This window comes from Entamoeba invadens, assembly GCF_000330505.1.
Source record: "Entamoeba invadens IP1 unplaced genomic scaffold scaff_1105074726705, whole genome shotgun sequence".
Lineage (NCBI taxonomy): Eukaryota > Evosea > Mastigamoebida > Endamoebidae > Entamoeba > Entamoeba invadens.
In genome coordinates this window covers 185,876-201,649 of record NW_004440440.1, presented here as the reverse complement: position 1 = coordinate 201,649, position 15,774 = coordinate 185,876, and the positions used below count along the sequence as shown (strand labels likewise).

The 15,774-nt window shown below is 33.4% G+C and overlaps 8 protein-coding genes across 8 annotated transcripts; 4 read left to right on the top strand and 4 right to left on the bottom strand.

The window, feature by feature from the left end:
• Nucleotides 1-50: 50 nt before the first annotated feature.
• Nucleotides 51-167, bottom strand: EIN_268420 (Hypothetical protein; the record flags this gene model as incomplete). The annotated part of the gene is made up of 2 exons (XM_004257819.1): nt 51-66; nt 101-167. Coding segments are annotated over 2 exons (83 nt in total), but the record flags the coding sequence as incomplete, so codon positions are not given.
• Nucleotides 168-1,118: 951 nt separating this feature from the next.
• Nucleotides 1,119-1,823, top strand: EIN_268410 (hypothetical protein; the record flags this gene model as incomplete). The annotated part of the gene is made up of 1 exon (XM_004257818.1): nt 1,119-1,823. The coding sequence occupies one exon, from the start codon at nt 1,119-1,121 to the stop codon at nt 1,821-1,823; it is 705 nt and encodes a 234-aa protein (XP_004257866.1).
• Nucleotides 1,824-1,979: 156 nt separating this feature from the next.
• Nucleotides 1,980-3,806, top strand: EIN_268400 (5'->3' exoribonuclease, putative; the record flags this gene model as incomplete). Its single annotated transcript, XM_004257817.1, has 1 exon — nt 1,980-3,806. The coding sequence occupies one exon, from the start codon at nt 1,980-1,982 to the stop codon at nt 3,804-3,806; it is 1,827 nt and encodes a 608-aa protein (XP_004257865.1).
• A 210-nt stretch (nt 3,807-4,016) lies between these two features.
• On the bottom strand, nt 4,017-10,285 carry EIN_268390 (40S ribosomal protein sa, putative; the record flags this gene model as incomplete). Its single annotated transcript, XM_004257816.1, has 2 exons — nt 4,017-4,924; nt 5,206-10,285. The coding sequence occupies 2 exons, from the start codon at nt 10,283-10,285 to the stop codon at nt 4,017-4,019; spliced, it is 5,988 nt and encodes a 1,995-aa protein (XP_004257864.1).
• Nucleotides 10,286-10,954: 669 nt separating this feature from the next.
• EIN_268380 (hypothetical protein) lies at nt 10,955-11,486 on the bottom strand (the record flags this gene model as incomplete). The annotated part of the gene is made up of 2 exons (XM_004257815.1): nt 10,955-11,206; nt 11,328-11,486. 2 exons carry the CDS (start codon nt 11,484-11,486, stop codon nt 10,955-10,957), a joined length of 411 nt encoding a protein of 136 aa, XP_004257863.1.
• A 618-nt stretch (nt 11,487-12,104) lies between these two features.
• On the top strand, nt 12,105-13,098 carry EIN_268370 (hypothetical protein; the record flags this gene model as incomplete). Its single annotated transcript, XM_004257814.1, has 3 exons — nt 12,105-12,218; nt 12,297-12,798; nt 12,848-13,098. The coding sequence occupies 3 exons, from the start codon at nt 12,105-12,107 to the stop codon at nt 13,096-13,098; spliced, it is 867 nt and encodes a 288-aa protein (XP_004257862.1).
• Nucleotides 13,099-13,158: 60 nt separating this feature from the next.
• On the top strand, nt 13,159-13,745 carry EIN_268360 (hypothetical protein; the record flags this gene model as incomplete). The annotated part of the gene is made up of 2 exons (XM_004257813.1): nt 13,159-13,321; nt 13,426-13,745. The coding sequence occupies 2 exons, from the start codon at nt 13,159-13,161 to the stop codon at nt 13,743-13,745; spliced, it is 483 nt and encodes a 160-aa protein (XP_004257861.1).
• Nucleotides 13,746-14,040: 295 nt separating this feature from the next.
• EIN_268350 (hypothetical protein) lies at nt 14,041-14,631 on the bottom strand (the record flags this gene model as incomplete). The annotated part of the gene is made up of 1 exon (XM_004257812.1): nt 14,041-14,631. The coding sequence occupies one exon, from the start codon at nt 14,629-14,631 to the stop codon at nt 14,041-14,043; it is 591 nt and encodes a 196-aa protein (XP_004257860.1).
• Nucleotides 14,632-15,774: the final 1,143 nt, after the last annotated feature.

Genomic DNA, 15,774 nt, shown 5'->3' with positions numbered 1-15,774 from the left:
TAAAGTCTCCAGAATATCATTTGACTCAGCCCTAAAGTTATATGAATAACTTTACGGGTGTGTTTGCTTGCTATTATGTCGTATTTCCGGAGAAAATAACATAGCAACAAGAATAAATTGGCTAACAAAAGTGACGAGACAAAGAGTGATACACTGACAAGAACCATTGATGAAAAGTTTTATTTTTTTAGTTTAAATAGTGTTCAACGATTTCCCACATTTTCTTTTCGAAACGTCTTTTTGTCCAACTTTTGTTATTATTCAAAATGTTCACTTCATTATTATAAAAATTCATTGTTCATTCAATTACATTCGAATAACATGTTTTTAAAAAGTAATTGTTTTTAACTGATTAAAAGGTACCTTTTTCGGGTACCAATTATTTCTCACATTTTTGGAATATTTAGGAAATCGCTCGCAACAAAAACATATGTGGCGTGGTGTTATTAATTTTTCGATCCGTAAAAGTTAAATCAAAAGAATTACTTTGTCGTACCGAAATAAAAATAGATTAACATCTTTGAATTCCACGCAATTCATTTTCAAAAAATGTAAGTTTTATGTTATAAAATAGAAAGTACAACAAAAGAAAACAAATGAATTTTATAAAACAGTATTGAAACACTTTTTAAAATTGGGTTCCAGAAAAACTCCGATTTTGTTTACTTATTTTTCTTTTTAGATGTAATAATTTTAACATTACTTTCTTATTCGAAATAGTACCAAACAATATCGCTATGATTGTAAATGCAATTGACGAATTAAAACACGATGATAAACAGTAAACAATTTCATATATTTCGTAAAAACCGCTCCACATTGAGTAAATGAATTTTGATTGCAGAAAGATTGTCGTGGAATTAATACCGTTAACTGCCAAATATTGAACAAATATTCTATTCAGAACATTTTTTCAAATTTCTAAATCGTGTTATTTGTTCAGTTCTAAGTTGTTATTTTTGAATAACTAAATGAATATTACAAATCGAAATATTTAATTCGAAAACATAATAGAAATTCTTAGTCAACTTGGCTTTAAATCAGAGAATAATCCACATTCAATCCATTGAATATATCATAAAAAGAAAAAAATAAAAATGAAGAACAATATAATTAAGATGAACGAAAGAATAGAGGTTAATAATATTCCTTCTTTAGTTTGGGGTCCTCACGCAGACAAAGTGATTTTAGCAATTCATGGATATTCTTCAAACAAATCTGACGTTCCAATCACACTTTTGTTTGAAGAAGCAACAACACGAGGGTTTCAAGTTTTGAGTTATGATCTTGCAAAGTTTGGAGAGAGAAAAGAAGAGTCTATTGTTAATTACATTACAGACGATTTAAGGGAGTTAAATTTGATATACAAATATGCACAAAACAGGTGGAAACATATCTCTATCTTTGGAAACAGTTATGGAGCTTATTTAGCATTAATTTTCTTTTCAAAAGAGTGCATAGAAAAGTGTCTCTTCTTATCGCCCGTTGTCGATTTCAATTATGTTATTGAGGGTATGATGAAAATATATCAAGTGACTGTCGACCAATTATTTAAAGAAAAAGAAATAGTCTGTTCACCATCAATGAAATTACTTTGGGACAACTACAAATTCACAACAGACAATCCAATAGTCCAATGGAATATCAAGACTTTCATACTGCATGGTTCATTAGACACTGTCAATCCAACTAATGTTGTCTCCTCTTTTTCTTCACGTTTCCACTGTATTCTAAATGAATCAAGTTGTTCTCCTCACTACTTTTATGCCCAGAAAGATATCGATATTTTAAGAACCTGGATCGACTCAAGTCTTGACGCTTGACTCTTGAAGCATAACACAAACTATTTTTATAATTTATTTTACTAAATTTCAACCATTACAAATATTAAAATACGACACTGTGAAAACACACAGACGACGGACAAGCTTCAAACTTTCTACTATTAAAACCCTAGACTAGAATTTTTCAAAACAAACATGGGCGTTCCTTCTTTATTTAAATACCTCTGTCGTCTAGTCCCCAACTTTACACGACGTGCAAGGTGGAACGATGACTTTGATTTTTCCCAGCCGAACCCGAATGGGCGAGAATATGACAATTTATATATAGATTTGAATGGACTGATTCATGGCTCATTAGATTATACAACAATAGAACAAACAATAGAATCTTTAAACCAAAAAATATTAGAATTGGTTTCCATAGTACGCCCGCGTTCTTTATTGTTCATTTCTATAGATGGCGTGTGTCCCGTTGCCAAAATGGTTCAACAAAGAAAGAGGCGGTTTACCCCCGACAATGAAGACGGGAATAAAATCACACCGGGAACGGACTTTATGGAGAAAATCTCGACGGGTGTTGAGTCTTTTATTTTGTCTCAAATGAATAACGTTGGACTTGACTATTTCAGGCGAATTAAAACGATAGTGTCTGGCGTTCATTCTCCCGGCGAAGGCGAACACAAAATCATTGAATTTATTCGGTCGCAGAAGAGAGTCACAGAGAGTCATGTGATATGTGGAGAAGATGCTGATTTATTGTTACTATCATTAACCCTTCACACTGATAACATTTTCATCTTAAGGAAGTTCACTCCACCAACTAAACAATACTCTCGACCAAAGAAGAATGGCCACGGACACGCCAAAGTCGCAAAGGACAAAAGTGCGAAGAGTGAAAAGCCGCAAAAGTCCGACGTCCAACTGTTCGACTTTGTGAACATCACTTTATTGTCGAACAAATTGGTCTCGATGAGTGCGGAGATGGGAAAAGAGATCAATCGAACACAGCTTGAAAATGACTTTGTCTTCCTCATGAGTTTAGCTGGAAATGATTTTGTTCCAAATGTTCCCGGTGTCGACGTGTACTCCGGGAGCTTTAAAATGGCGCTTACGTGTTATTTTAAATTATCGAGTGGTGGGGTCTTCTTGACCAAAAATGACGACATCAATTTTCCGGCATTTAAAGAGTTTTTAGAGAAGTTGCGAGAGAATGAAGAGATGATGGTCAAGACGATGGTAAGAACAAGAACAACGACCTGTCCTGGTGTGACGGGGTATGTCACAAAAGACACAAACAAATTAGTTCGGATCGGGGAAGCCAATTGGAGGAGTCGCTATGAGAAAGTGTTATTTCAAAGTAATGAAGAATATATGAAACGAGGGGTGAAAGAGTATATTAAAGGGATAGTCTGGGTCTATTTGTATTACACTGGCCATCCTATATCATGGGAATTTGGGTATCGTCCTTTTTATGCGCCAACTTTGACGATGTTAAACACTTACTTCGAAGTCGATATCAAGGAAGTGATCACCCCAACACCTCCACTCTCTCCTTTAGTACAACTCGTCTTGGTTTTACCACCAAAAAGCTCCCGATTTCTTCCTTTACCATTACAAACTATATTTGAAGAAGACTGGTTCAGCGAAATCAGTCCGAAGAAGCCAACTATCGACTTGAATGGGGAGTGTGTCGGCTATAAAGGTATTCCTCTCGTCAACTTCCCTTCAATTGAAAGGGCAAAGGAATATGTGAACGCACGAATCTCAAGCCTCACTCCACTCGAAAAAGCTCGTGACCGCGTCTTAGATGATATCTTATTTGTTTTCAACGGAATACCCAACTTCGGCAATGTACTCGAGAAAAAGGAAATCGATTTTACTCACCACGGCGTCTCAGGTCAACTCATGAGCACGCGATATGGCTTCGACGCTTTTTATTTCAACGTTCAAAACTCCGTGATGAAAGAACTTCAGAACAAATTAGTCTTCGGGTACTTCTTCAAGTGTTCGAATTCACTGTAATGTTCAAATTCTATTCTTTTAGTTTCTTTATTAATTAAATTATAGTTTTAATTAATTATTAATTATTATTAATTAATAATTATTTCTTTATTATTATTATAACGAGTTTTCCAAATAAATGCATAAACAGTATACAAATAGTGGAAACCCCAGATGTATTCAAAAAGTTTTTAAAAAATTTCAAAACCCTAAATGCTCAGAACCAGTCACTTAGTTCTTTTTCTCTTCCTTCTTTTGGTCTTCCCATTCGCTTGAGGCGACGGTTGCCTTGACGGCTTCCTTCTTCTCTTCAGCCTTTGCTGGGGCGACTACGTTCTCTTCCTTCTTCTCAGTGTTATCAGCGAGAGCGGAGACTTCCTTCTTAGCGTCGAGTTCTCTGTGCAAGAACAAGTCGACGACGACTTCCCAAGTCTTGTCTCTAGCGAGTTCACCTCTGAATCTGAGGATTTCTCTGGTGAGCATCCACCACATGAGACCAATAGAGAGTCTTGATCTGTTGTTGCATGGGATGGCAATATCGACGTTAGTGGTGTCTGAGTCTGAGTTGCAAAAAGCGATGGTTGGGACGTTGATGTATCCGGATTCCAACAAGGCTTGAGAGTCAACAGCTGGGTCGGAGACGATGATGACACGTGGCTCCATGAATTTCTTTTGGATCTGATTGGTGAAGGTACCAGCAGTGAATCTTCCAACGACGGAGGTGCATCCGGTGTATTTCATGAACTTCAATGAGGCTCTGTGCGCCATTTCACGACCAGCGACGGCAACTACGTCACTTGGGTTCTCAATTGAAATACCAGCTATAACACGAGCAGCAAGGCTCAACTTCTCCCATGTCTTCATCAAGTTGAAAATGCACTCGCCATTGGTTCCCTTCTCATAGACGTATCCTTTCATGGCATAGTTCTCGTTGGTGGCTCCAATATGGACTCTGCAGGCAACCATCATCTTGATATCTTCAGCGGATGGCATCAAAATGTCTGGGAAGTTGTTCACGGCTGGCTTGGCAGCTTTCTTTGAGGCTTTATCTTTGGCTTGCTTTCCCATCTGAGACTCAATGACTAACAAGTTGGATTCTCTATATATACCCTCAGGGTTTCTTCTGTTTGGAGTATTTACTATATTATTTAATTTGTGTTACTATTTGGTTTACTATAATTGTATGTGGTTAATATAGTATTATTTTATTAAAGTTTATAGATTCAACTTTTAACGGAAAGTAATTTTTTTTTGTATTATATACCAATAATTTGATGTCGATATAAAGTCTATTCAATTACATTGAATAATGATATTAAAATAAAGAAAGAATAGAATTACGACTGAGTAATAAATAATTGAAGTTGTTCGACGACTTGATTAATTTTGAGTCTATTTTTGCCTTCAAAGCACCACATACTTTCCAATAAAGAATATATTTTTTCGTCAATACATTCGACTTTGGGCAAATGCTTTCCTGAAGCAACAAAGTCTGCTATAGACCACGCAAACTTGAAAAATTCTTTTGGGTAAGGATCTTTCCATGTAAAGCACTCATACATACTAATTGCAAAGGAAAAGATGTCACTCGGCATTTTATACTTCTCTTTGTTTAGTACTTCAGGAGACATATATTTCGGTGTTCCAACTCCTTTTGTAAATGTCATGTTTGTCATTAACATGTTGATATTTCTCGCCGATCCAAAGTCAGTCAACTTTGCGTTGATTGTTGTCCCTAAGTCCAACGAAAATACCAGTAAATTGTCAGGCTTAATATCTCTATGAACAATTCCATTGGAGTGAAGGTACACGATACCATTTGCCATGTCTAACATGAATTTCATTTTAACTGCCATGCGAGGCGATTGTTCTCGTTTTTTCTTCATCAAGTCGTTGAGACTCCCGAAAGTCGCAAATTCGGTCACCATACAGATTTTGTTTGGTATAAATACAGCTCCATAAAAATGGACTAAATAATCGCTTCGGAATTTGTCAAGCATTTGAACCTCTTTTTCAAATTCACGGACTTTGCCTTCATCACTGCAACCCTCTCTCAGCTTCTTGATTGCCACTTTTAATCCTCTGAATTCTCCCAAATAGACTATTCCAAAAGATCCTTCACCAAGTTTCTTTTGTTCGTGTAATTCATGATAATCCAGTCGTGTTGTTAATTGAGTTTTGGCAGAGATTTTAATATTGTCTGTCATTTCAACTCCCTTTTGAATGTCAAGACCAATACACACTATTTGCTCTTCAATTTTACATGAACAAAGTGGTGTCAAAAAAATCTCAAATTCACAAGCTTCTCCACTTTTTAAGTGGACTAACTTCGGTTCGGTTTGTATCGTGTAATAATCACACCCTTTCATCACACTAAATTGTAATTTCACAACATGGTTTGATTTGTTCCCAACACAGAGAAGTTCACGTGTTTCTTTACCAACACAAATTTCTTTATTTACGTTGTCTTCATCTTCAAAAATAAGGATTTCTTTGTTAGAAACAAGCCAATCATTCACTTTATAGAAAATGACATTCGACCGACTCATTTTAAAAACACAGACATTTTGCATTTTCTTTTGTTCTTTGAAGTGTTGATACAAATAAAACAGTCCTACTATTATTACTGATATTGTTATAATGATTAACAACATAAACATCACAGGAAGCCCTATGGCAAGACCCAAATTAACTTGATTCTCACAAGACAATTCATCACCACCAACCTTTTTACCATCAACACACATCGAACAATAATTATTCTTTGATGAAATACAATTCTTAATATTCGAGAAATGAACACAGGTGTTGTTAATATACACATTATCCTCGTTGCAAACAAAACAACTATTTTGATTTAGACAAGACGTGCAATTGTTCATACAAATCCTGCATCGAGGAACATAATTGTCTAGATAGTATCCAATTTGGCATTCAACACAACCACTTTGTGTTTTATTGATACAAAAAGTTAAAGTATCATATGGTTGGCACAAAGAAGATTCAGAGGAAATGTAATAATAGTTTTCTTGACATGAAATACATTTTTCTTTTGACTTACACGTTTTACATGATCTGTGACACTCCAAACAGTCATTCTTTTCTCGATAAAACGAGTCGTTACATATAGCACATCCTATATTTTGTGGCATTGGAAGTTTGCACTTTTTATTTAAATCAGTTGTTGACTCACATTTAGAATAAACATTCAAAAAGTGGGTGTCTTTATCACAAGTAAGGCAGTAACTATCATTGACGCAATTCAGACAATCATTTATGCATTTCACACACGTTTCATGATTTAAATAAAAACCATTTAAACATGACACACACCCCTTTTGTGTTCTTACTTGACAATTCGTTTCCTTTTCACTTTTGGAAATTGTCGAAAATTCACCATAAGTGCATTCATTTTCAAATAAATAATAGTTGTTTTCACATTCTTTAATTGTTACTGAAGTGTTGTTTTCTCTTATTAACGCATATTTAATGTTATTTTCAAGTTTCTGACAATATGAAGTTGTTTCATTGTTTTTTCCGGATCGAACGTAAGAAATATCGCATTGAATGCAATTTTGTGAATTACTTTTAACACACATAAAACTGTTTATATGTTGACAATTATTTGAATTAACTAATAAGTATTCTGATTTACATTTTACACAATATTTCTTTGTACATAATTTACAATTGTTATCGTTACACGCGGAACATTGATTCATTGAAATAAAACTGTTTTGCAATTTGCATTGTATACAATCACTTGATATTATCAAATCACACTTATTATTTTCAACGCATTTAATTTCGGTTGTATCAATCACTTTGTCTTTATCACATAAAATATCTTTGATTGTACTGTTTTCAAAATTACATAATAAAGAGTTTTTACATTGAGTACACAAATTGGTATTGTTCAAATATTCATTCTTATCACACTTGATAATCACATTATTGATGATGAAGTGACTATTTGTCACAACAGAACAATTTCCATTTATAAGAGTTTGATTATTAAAACACTGAAGACATTGATTTTTAATAATTTGTTTTAGATAATACTTGCATTCCGAATACAACCCACAGTTGCTGTCGATAGAAATTCCATTTAGACAGTCCTGGCATTTTATTATTGAATTGGTTAAACATTTTTCAATTATTGGAAGACATTTGTTCTCTCGTAAATAAAAACTACTATTACATTTTACACAATGACCATTTTCAATTTGACGTTCACACCCATCATCATTAACAAAACATTTCTTATTTGAATAGTAATAACCATTCATACACAATTTACATTTGGAATTGGTTAATATATAAGGCTTAAAACAATTTGTACAAATTGAAGAAAAGTCATCTTGGTTAGTACATAATTGACAATTGTCATTAAAATTGTAACATTCACTGCAAGTGTTTTGACTGTTTTGGTATAAATAATTTGGACATTGACACGAATAATTTACAACTTGGAACCTGTCTCCACATTTTGTACATTGGAACCCAACACTTTGGTTGCACTCAACACAATTTGCAATTGAATTGCATGGAGAACACTTTTTATTATTAGGGAAATATCCAAATTCGCATATTTGACATCCATTGTTTACATCACAATTTTCTTGTTTACAATTTGTGTCACATGATAAACATTTTGAATTGTCCAAATACCATCCCTTTTCACAACTATTACAATCTGTTTCGAGTTCACCAACACACGTCTTGCAAGTTGAATGACAAGAAACACATCTTTTATTTTTAACGAAGTATTTATCTTCACAGGAAGTACATCCTTCTGAATTATGGCATCTGTTATTTTTACATTTTTTATCACAAGTTATACATTGTCCATTTTCTAAAAAGCTAATTCCTTCTAAACATGATATACAGTTTGTATTTGATCCGCCATTACATTGGTAGCAAGTGTCATCACAACTAAAACAAGTCATATTATATTGATAAAACCTTGGTTCACATTCAGTACAACCAGTTGATTGTTGGCAATTACCCGGTACACAACTGTGATGACAACGCAAACATTTGCCATTTTGTAAATAATAAGTCTCGTCGCACGAGGTACAATTTGTACTGAAATTTTCACATGTCGCACAATTTAAATCGCACTTGAAACACATTTTGTTTTGAACATAATATCCATTGATACACATTGTGCAACCAGTAGTGTTTGAACATTTTCCTGGACTACAATTTAAAACACAACTAAGACAAGTATTTCCAACTAAAAAACTCACGCCATCTCTACACGAAAGACAAGAATTAGTTCCGCTTTCCGAACAAGTCAAACAAGAAGAATCACAAGATTTACAAATCAAAGATGTGTTATAAAACCCATCTTTACATGATGTACAACCGAATGTTGGAGAACACTTTCCAAGTTGACAATTGGTGTCACATGTTTTACATTCGCCTCCTTCCAAATAAAACCCCTCAACACATTCAGTGCAACTGTCGAATAGCTCTGAAGTGCAAGTGAAACAATTATCAGGGCATTTAGTACAACGTTTTTCTTTTACAAAATAATAAGTATTACATTTTTTACATCCTTCAATTGTTGAACAGTTATTACAATTATTATCACATTGTCGACATTCTCCTCCACTTAAATAATAATTGTTTTGACATACAGTACATTGGTTGTATGATTTTCCAGTACATTGAATACAACCATCATAGCACGGATAACAACTTCTCCCAATGAGTACAAAATTGACTTTACAAGAAGTACATCCATTATCATGATTACACTTTTTATCAACACAACTATATTGACAACTTTTACATGTGTTTTCTTCTAAATACATTTCTGTTTTACATGCAGTACAAGACGTTAAAGTTCCAGAACAATGATAACATGGATCTTTACATTTAAAACAATTCTTGTCAATCAACAAAAATCCATCCATACACTTTGTACAACCATCACTTAAACATTGATTTGCACTACATTGTTTAGGACATTCCATACATAAACCATTATCAGTGAAATAATCAGTAATACATTTTAAGCAATTGCCAGTTGAATCTTCACAAATAATACAATTTATACCACATTTAAAACAAAACCCATTTATCAAATAATGGTCTGTTTTGCACCTAACACAAACAGTAGTAATTTCCACCGCAGAACATTCTTCACAATTTTCAGTGAGATTACAACTTCTTTTTAAAGTTTCAACAGACAGTTTGTTGTTTGTCTTGTTATCATCAATATCACCACGTGTAACATTATAATAAATATTATTCTTGTCAAACACAAGTTTTAAATCGTTAGCACCTTCAAAAATTACATTAAGTATTGTTGGTATTTCACAATAAATTAACAATTGGTTTTGTGAAGTCCCAATATATACAGTTTCACTTTCAATGCTCCACTCATACATTGGAGAGCATTCACGTTCCTTTGTGACACAAAAGAGAGACCTTCTTTCTTTGCACCACTTTAAACCACAAGATAAACTCAATAACAACAATGTTATCATAATGAATAAAATACTTTAATTATTAAGTTACAATAATAACTTTATCAATAAAAAATTGTTTCATGTTTCATACAATACTTGTAATTTTAATCAATTAATAGGTATATTTTAAATATTTTGAATTAAAAACAGTGAGTTTTAGGTACAAAATAATAAAAACAATGAAAATTAAAAATAGTATCGATAATGTTTCTTGTTTAAAACATGAAATAGAAGCATTCTTTCAATGTTTTTGTTTGTTTTTATTGTACAATCTAATTAAAAAAATAAGAACGTTGTTATTTTAACTGTTTTAAATATTTTTATATCAATTTTAGACTTTTGATAGCACTTTAAATTTATTTGTTATAAATTACTATTATTTCTTTAAAAAATTACTATTTAATAAAAATATCTTTAAATATGCATTTCAATCGTTTCTAATATAAGTAATAATTCAATTAAAAAATGTGACAATAATAATCTGTGATTATTACAACATTCACAAATTTTATTAAAACACATTTTAAACATCACACTATTGAAATCAATAAAAAACCACTCTAATGGTTTCATTTTAGTAATTTTAACTAATAAGTTACCAAATCATTAATACTACCGAAATACTAATATTATTACTATAACATAGAAAAATAAGAAATCAAATGAAACAACACACCATTCAACAAATTACTCGACTTTCTCCGCCAATTCCTTTCTGATTTTCGCAATGTTATCCTCAATATACTTCTTGAATGTCTTTTCGAAGTCCTTATAATTGTCTGGTCTCGTCTTATAGACAAATTTGAATTCGATGTCATCGTCCACTTCAATAGTGACTGACCCCGACGCGTTGTCCTTCTCTGTCGAAGCAAAGATGATTTTAGTTTCATCGAGGTGGATGATGTTTTTAACTTTCCCATGGGAGAAGAGCAAGAAGAACTAGGACGTTAATTAATACAGTGCAATATAATAAAATTATAATATAATTATTATAAAACAATAGTTTGTACCTTTGAACCACAAAACCCTACCTGATTGGACAAATAAACAGAAAACGAACATCACCATCGACTTTGGGGACTTTGACTGTTCCTTTATAGTTGAGTTCTTTCCATCCATTCTCATCTTGGAAGAGATCTTTGAACCTGTCACGCCCCCACTTACTGAAATCGCGCTCTTCCCATGTTGCGTATCCAGAATTCTTGTTCCACTCGCTCATACACTCTCTTATGAATTTTCAAGTGCTCTTTATTATATATAAGACTGCCACGTTAATGGTCTGAGACACCTCCACGACATTGCCACGTGGCTTTTTTTCATTCACAAAGAAAAACTTTTTTGTCATGAAAATTTTGTTATTCGCAATCGCCAGTTTGTGTGTGAGTTTTTCTCATGAAATTTATGAAAGCAGTTTGAATAGCGGAAATGATGGAAATGACTCAGTCGATGAAACTGAGTGGGACGAAGATTGGGACAATGAGGAGTTTGAAAATCTGGAGGACATCGTGGATTTGCAAAACAAACAACTCTTTGACGAGATTGGAAAGATTGAGAACGAGATTGTGAATGACGAAGAAGAGATGAACAACATGGAGATGTTGATGGGATATTGATTTCTAAATAACATTTAAATAACATTTTTCTTTCAAATCATTATAACTATTATTATTATAAAAATAACTATTATTTACTGTTTCAATGATTTGACACTAATATTATATATATACAAATAAAAACCATTTGTACAAAACCATTACACATTAACAATAAAATAACATTTTTTACTAACAGAATAGAAAATGTTTTGAAAGAGATGGGGAACTGCAAAAATTCAGAAATGAACGAAGCTGAACGATCCCTAGTGGCCAAGTTTCGTGAGATGGCTCATGCTATGCCACATTTGAAGTACAGTCCAAAGGAGATAGTATCGTTGTGTTATTCTATAGGTGATGTTTGTTACAATACTATATAAATAGTTTATTTATAAGAATACAATAGTATTCTCCGTGTTGACTGAATTTACATGAAGGCGCAAATTGTTGTTTCACGCCTTGAAGAGTTTATAAGACACGTGTGGCCGTCGAGTCGATTTTATATAGTTGAGATCATCACATTACTGTGCGATCCCAATTCGTCGCAAAACGTTTCATTTTCGCGACGGGTGTCTGTGAGATTATCGTTTCGTATTATGGAAATTATGGGGATGGTAGCGGTGTGTCCCGACAAAGACAAACGGGGGATACTCCAAGACGTCAAATTGTGGAGAACGGCGGGTGTCTTTGAAGAAGCGGTTTGTGACGAAATCATCGCGATGATCACTTCATCATTTTATAAGGGAGATTGTCATTTACGGAAAGAAGATGTCATAGATTTGGACTCTGAAGAGGAATCGAATGGAACATCACTCAGAAATACAAAGTCAAATGGTGTAAGATATGCCCCACGGAGAAGTAGATCACAAAGTCCATTACATGTAGATGAACAAAGACGAAGTCGGTCAAGGCAATCCGCACGATCGCCACAACGAAGAAGTTCGAGAGAATACCGACAGTCTTTTTTAAGAAGATCATTCTCAAGAAGTCCTCGGACGTCCCCACAACGAAGTCCAAGAAGGTATCCGCAGCAACGGAATGGAAGAAGTCCTTCACGAAGTCCTTTGCGGGATTCTTTTGAAAGCCATACATTTGAGAGTAAAAAAGGGTGTCGAGATGAGCAGAGACATTATAGTAGTAAAGATCAAAGAGAATCAAAAGAGTCGAAGGACTATAGAAGTTCCACCCCAAGTGATCAACACACCCAAAGAGATTGTAACGACTCACAAACTACTGTAAGGTATCAGGTAACTCCAAACAAACAGAAAACAATTGAGAAAACAAAAAGGTCTATGACTGATGAATGCAGATAACTTCTATAATACTGACAAAGACGATTTCTTCTACAAAAACCGCGTGAAGAAAGTCGAAGCACCAAAACCGTTATTAAAGCCTTTAGTGCAACAACATACTGAGATAAAAGAAGTGAATAGGCTCGAGAAAAGAACTTCATTGAAACTATGTTTGTTATATTATATTATTATATTATATATAAATTATATATAAATTATAATATAATAAGATATTTACACCTATAACACCTTCTTTTGACATATTGAATGACAGTGAAAACAAACGTTGTTGTGTTCTGTGATATCCCACAACATTGGAGAACAGAAGATGACGTGAGGCGTATTTTAGAGAATCAGAATATCGTTAAGGTGTCGATTAGTTTAAAGCATATGTGTTGTGTTGTCTGCTTTGCGACACACAAAGACGCTATTTACTTCAAAATATCACCACCCGAAGGAACGAACACGATGTGGTCGAAAGAGTCGTGGATGATGGGATGTAATTTGAGGGATGATGGGGTGTGCGAAATACCACATGACAAGATCCCAAAGGATGTCCACGTGTTTAACGATGGGACATATAGCACATTTTGATGATAATTGACTGAATATTACTTATTTATAATGGTAAAACCGTGTTCTTACCACATCAAAGTTATATTTTCGCAGTTCAAATTTCAATGATATTTGAAATGTTCAAATATATTTCATTTGATTTTTTCATGTAAAGTATTTAAAAAAAGACCACAACAGATGGGGTATATAAAACAACTTGTTTGGTAACAATGTAAAATTGAGTTGATGGCGGATTTGTTGGTAATTGGAGGGATACAAAAAAATGATTTAAACACATGTAAATTTCGCGATGTTGAAAAGAAACGACTAAATGTCATAAAGTGAGATGTTCATTGGTAGAAATAGAGTATTGTTGCAACGACAGAGTTTGTTTATTTGATGCGTAAAGTTGTGCTGATATAGTTGCGTGTATTTTAGTGCCGAAGTTCCTGATTTCGTCTGTCTGGAACAACAATGCTCCATTATAAAACACTCTTGAAATGTGCTGTATTTGCATAGACGAACTTTTGGGTGTTGAAATGTATGTATCAAAGAGGTACCCCAAATTGGTTAAAATGTCAAGTAAATAATTGTGTGTTTCTACCACTCTATTTGCGGGTATTCTAATGAGAGCAGACCGTTTATCCACTCCCGTGTTTTGTTCAAACTGCGACCGCCACACACATCTCTCTTCTACCAAATTTTTGACATCAACATAGTCACGGCCTTGTTGAATGACAATGACTGGAATGTATTGAAGTGTTATAGAATTCCGTTTGGTTGGTTTAGAAATTGTAACAGTAAAATATTTGTTCAGTAGATAGAGCATTATTGCCTCCTCACAAGCAACATTGTCTTTGTCCTCTTTGTACTTCTTTTTCTTCGCAGCGCAGTCTAAAAGCCTGGAGTTGTTTTCTGCAGACATCAGCGAACTATGCATTCGAGATATGCCATCCGACTACCCTTTTAAGAAAAAACAAATTCATAGCTAAAAAACCCCATTCGTCTTATTTCCATTAATGGCGCTTAATATTTTGAAGGATATTTGTACTTCTTTTCGCATTATTCAGCATTTGGGGTGCTATTTCCGGGAAAATAGTGGTATTCAAAAGGTATAAATACAGTTAGTTGAGCAACAACGGTATTTTTAATTAATATATTTTTAATTTGATCATAATATTTCAATTAGTTGTTTCTTTTTCAAATAAAAAGTGGCCAATCAGATTATCAGGCATTACAATATATATAGCTCATTTGCTATTGAAACTGGAATAATTATAATCTATTCTTTTAAGTATTTTAACTATATTAGAGTTGAGTGTGGTACCAAAATAAACAAGTTTTTCGAAGTTGTGGTCTCCAACTACATAAAGGAAAGTAACCCCACCTTTAAAAGATGATTCAATTGGTATTGATTTTATGGCAGCGAATAAAACAACTAATGATCGGGCAAAATGGGACAAAATAAGTTTGTATTTAATCTAATTCTATATTGTTTGAAACTCAAACAAACCCGGAATTGTACAGATTGTGTGCCGATTATAAACTTAGTTCTATAAAAGGCAAAAATGCTCATGATTATATCGGTATTAAAATCACCATTATTTAAATGGTGTTTGCCAAAAGAAATGAGTTATATTTTATTTCGGTAGAGCTTTATCTATTATTAGAATAAAAAGAAGTGTCGTAATTTTTAAAAAATTCATTGTTGGATCGATTTGGTTTTATCAAAATGGGAAAAAGCTCAAGTGTATAGAAAATCAGGCGTGGTGGTTCAGGATTGTAACGATCTTTGTATTTTTGTTTTGTAGTTCATCAATGCAATAATTCTAGAACACACAAAAAACAAATAAATATGAAACCAAAATGAATTCATTCATAACATACCAATAAAACAAAAAAACAAAAGAATGGTCAAACTCCACCAAAATATAATTAAACAACCAAATTGTTTCGTTCAGACCAGATGTTCCCGATGTAATAAAAGTTTTCACGCGTTTTTTATTGATGCAAGTAACGCTGGCAAAAAGATTAACTCCGTTTTATCTTTTGTTTTGTTTAAAAACAA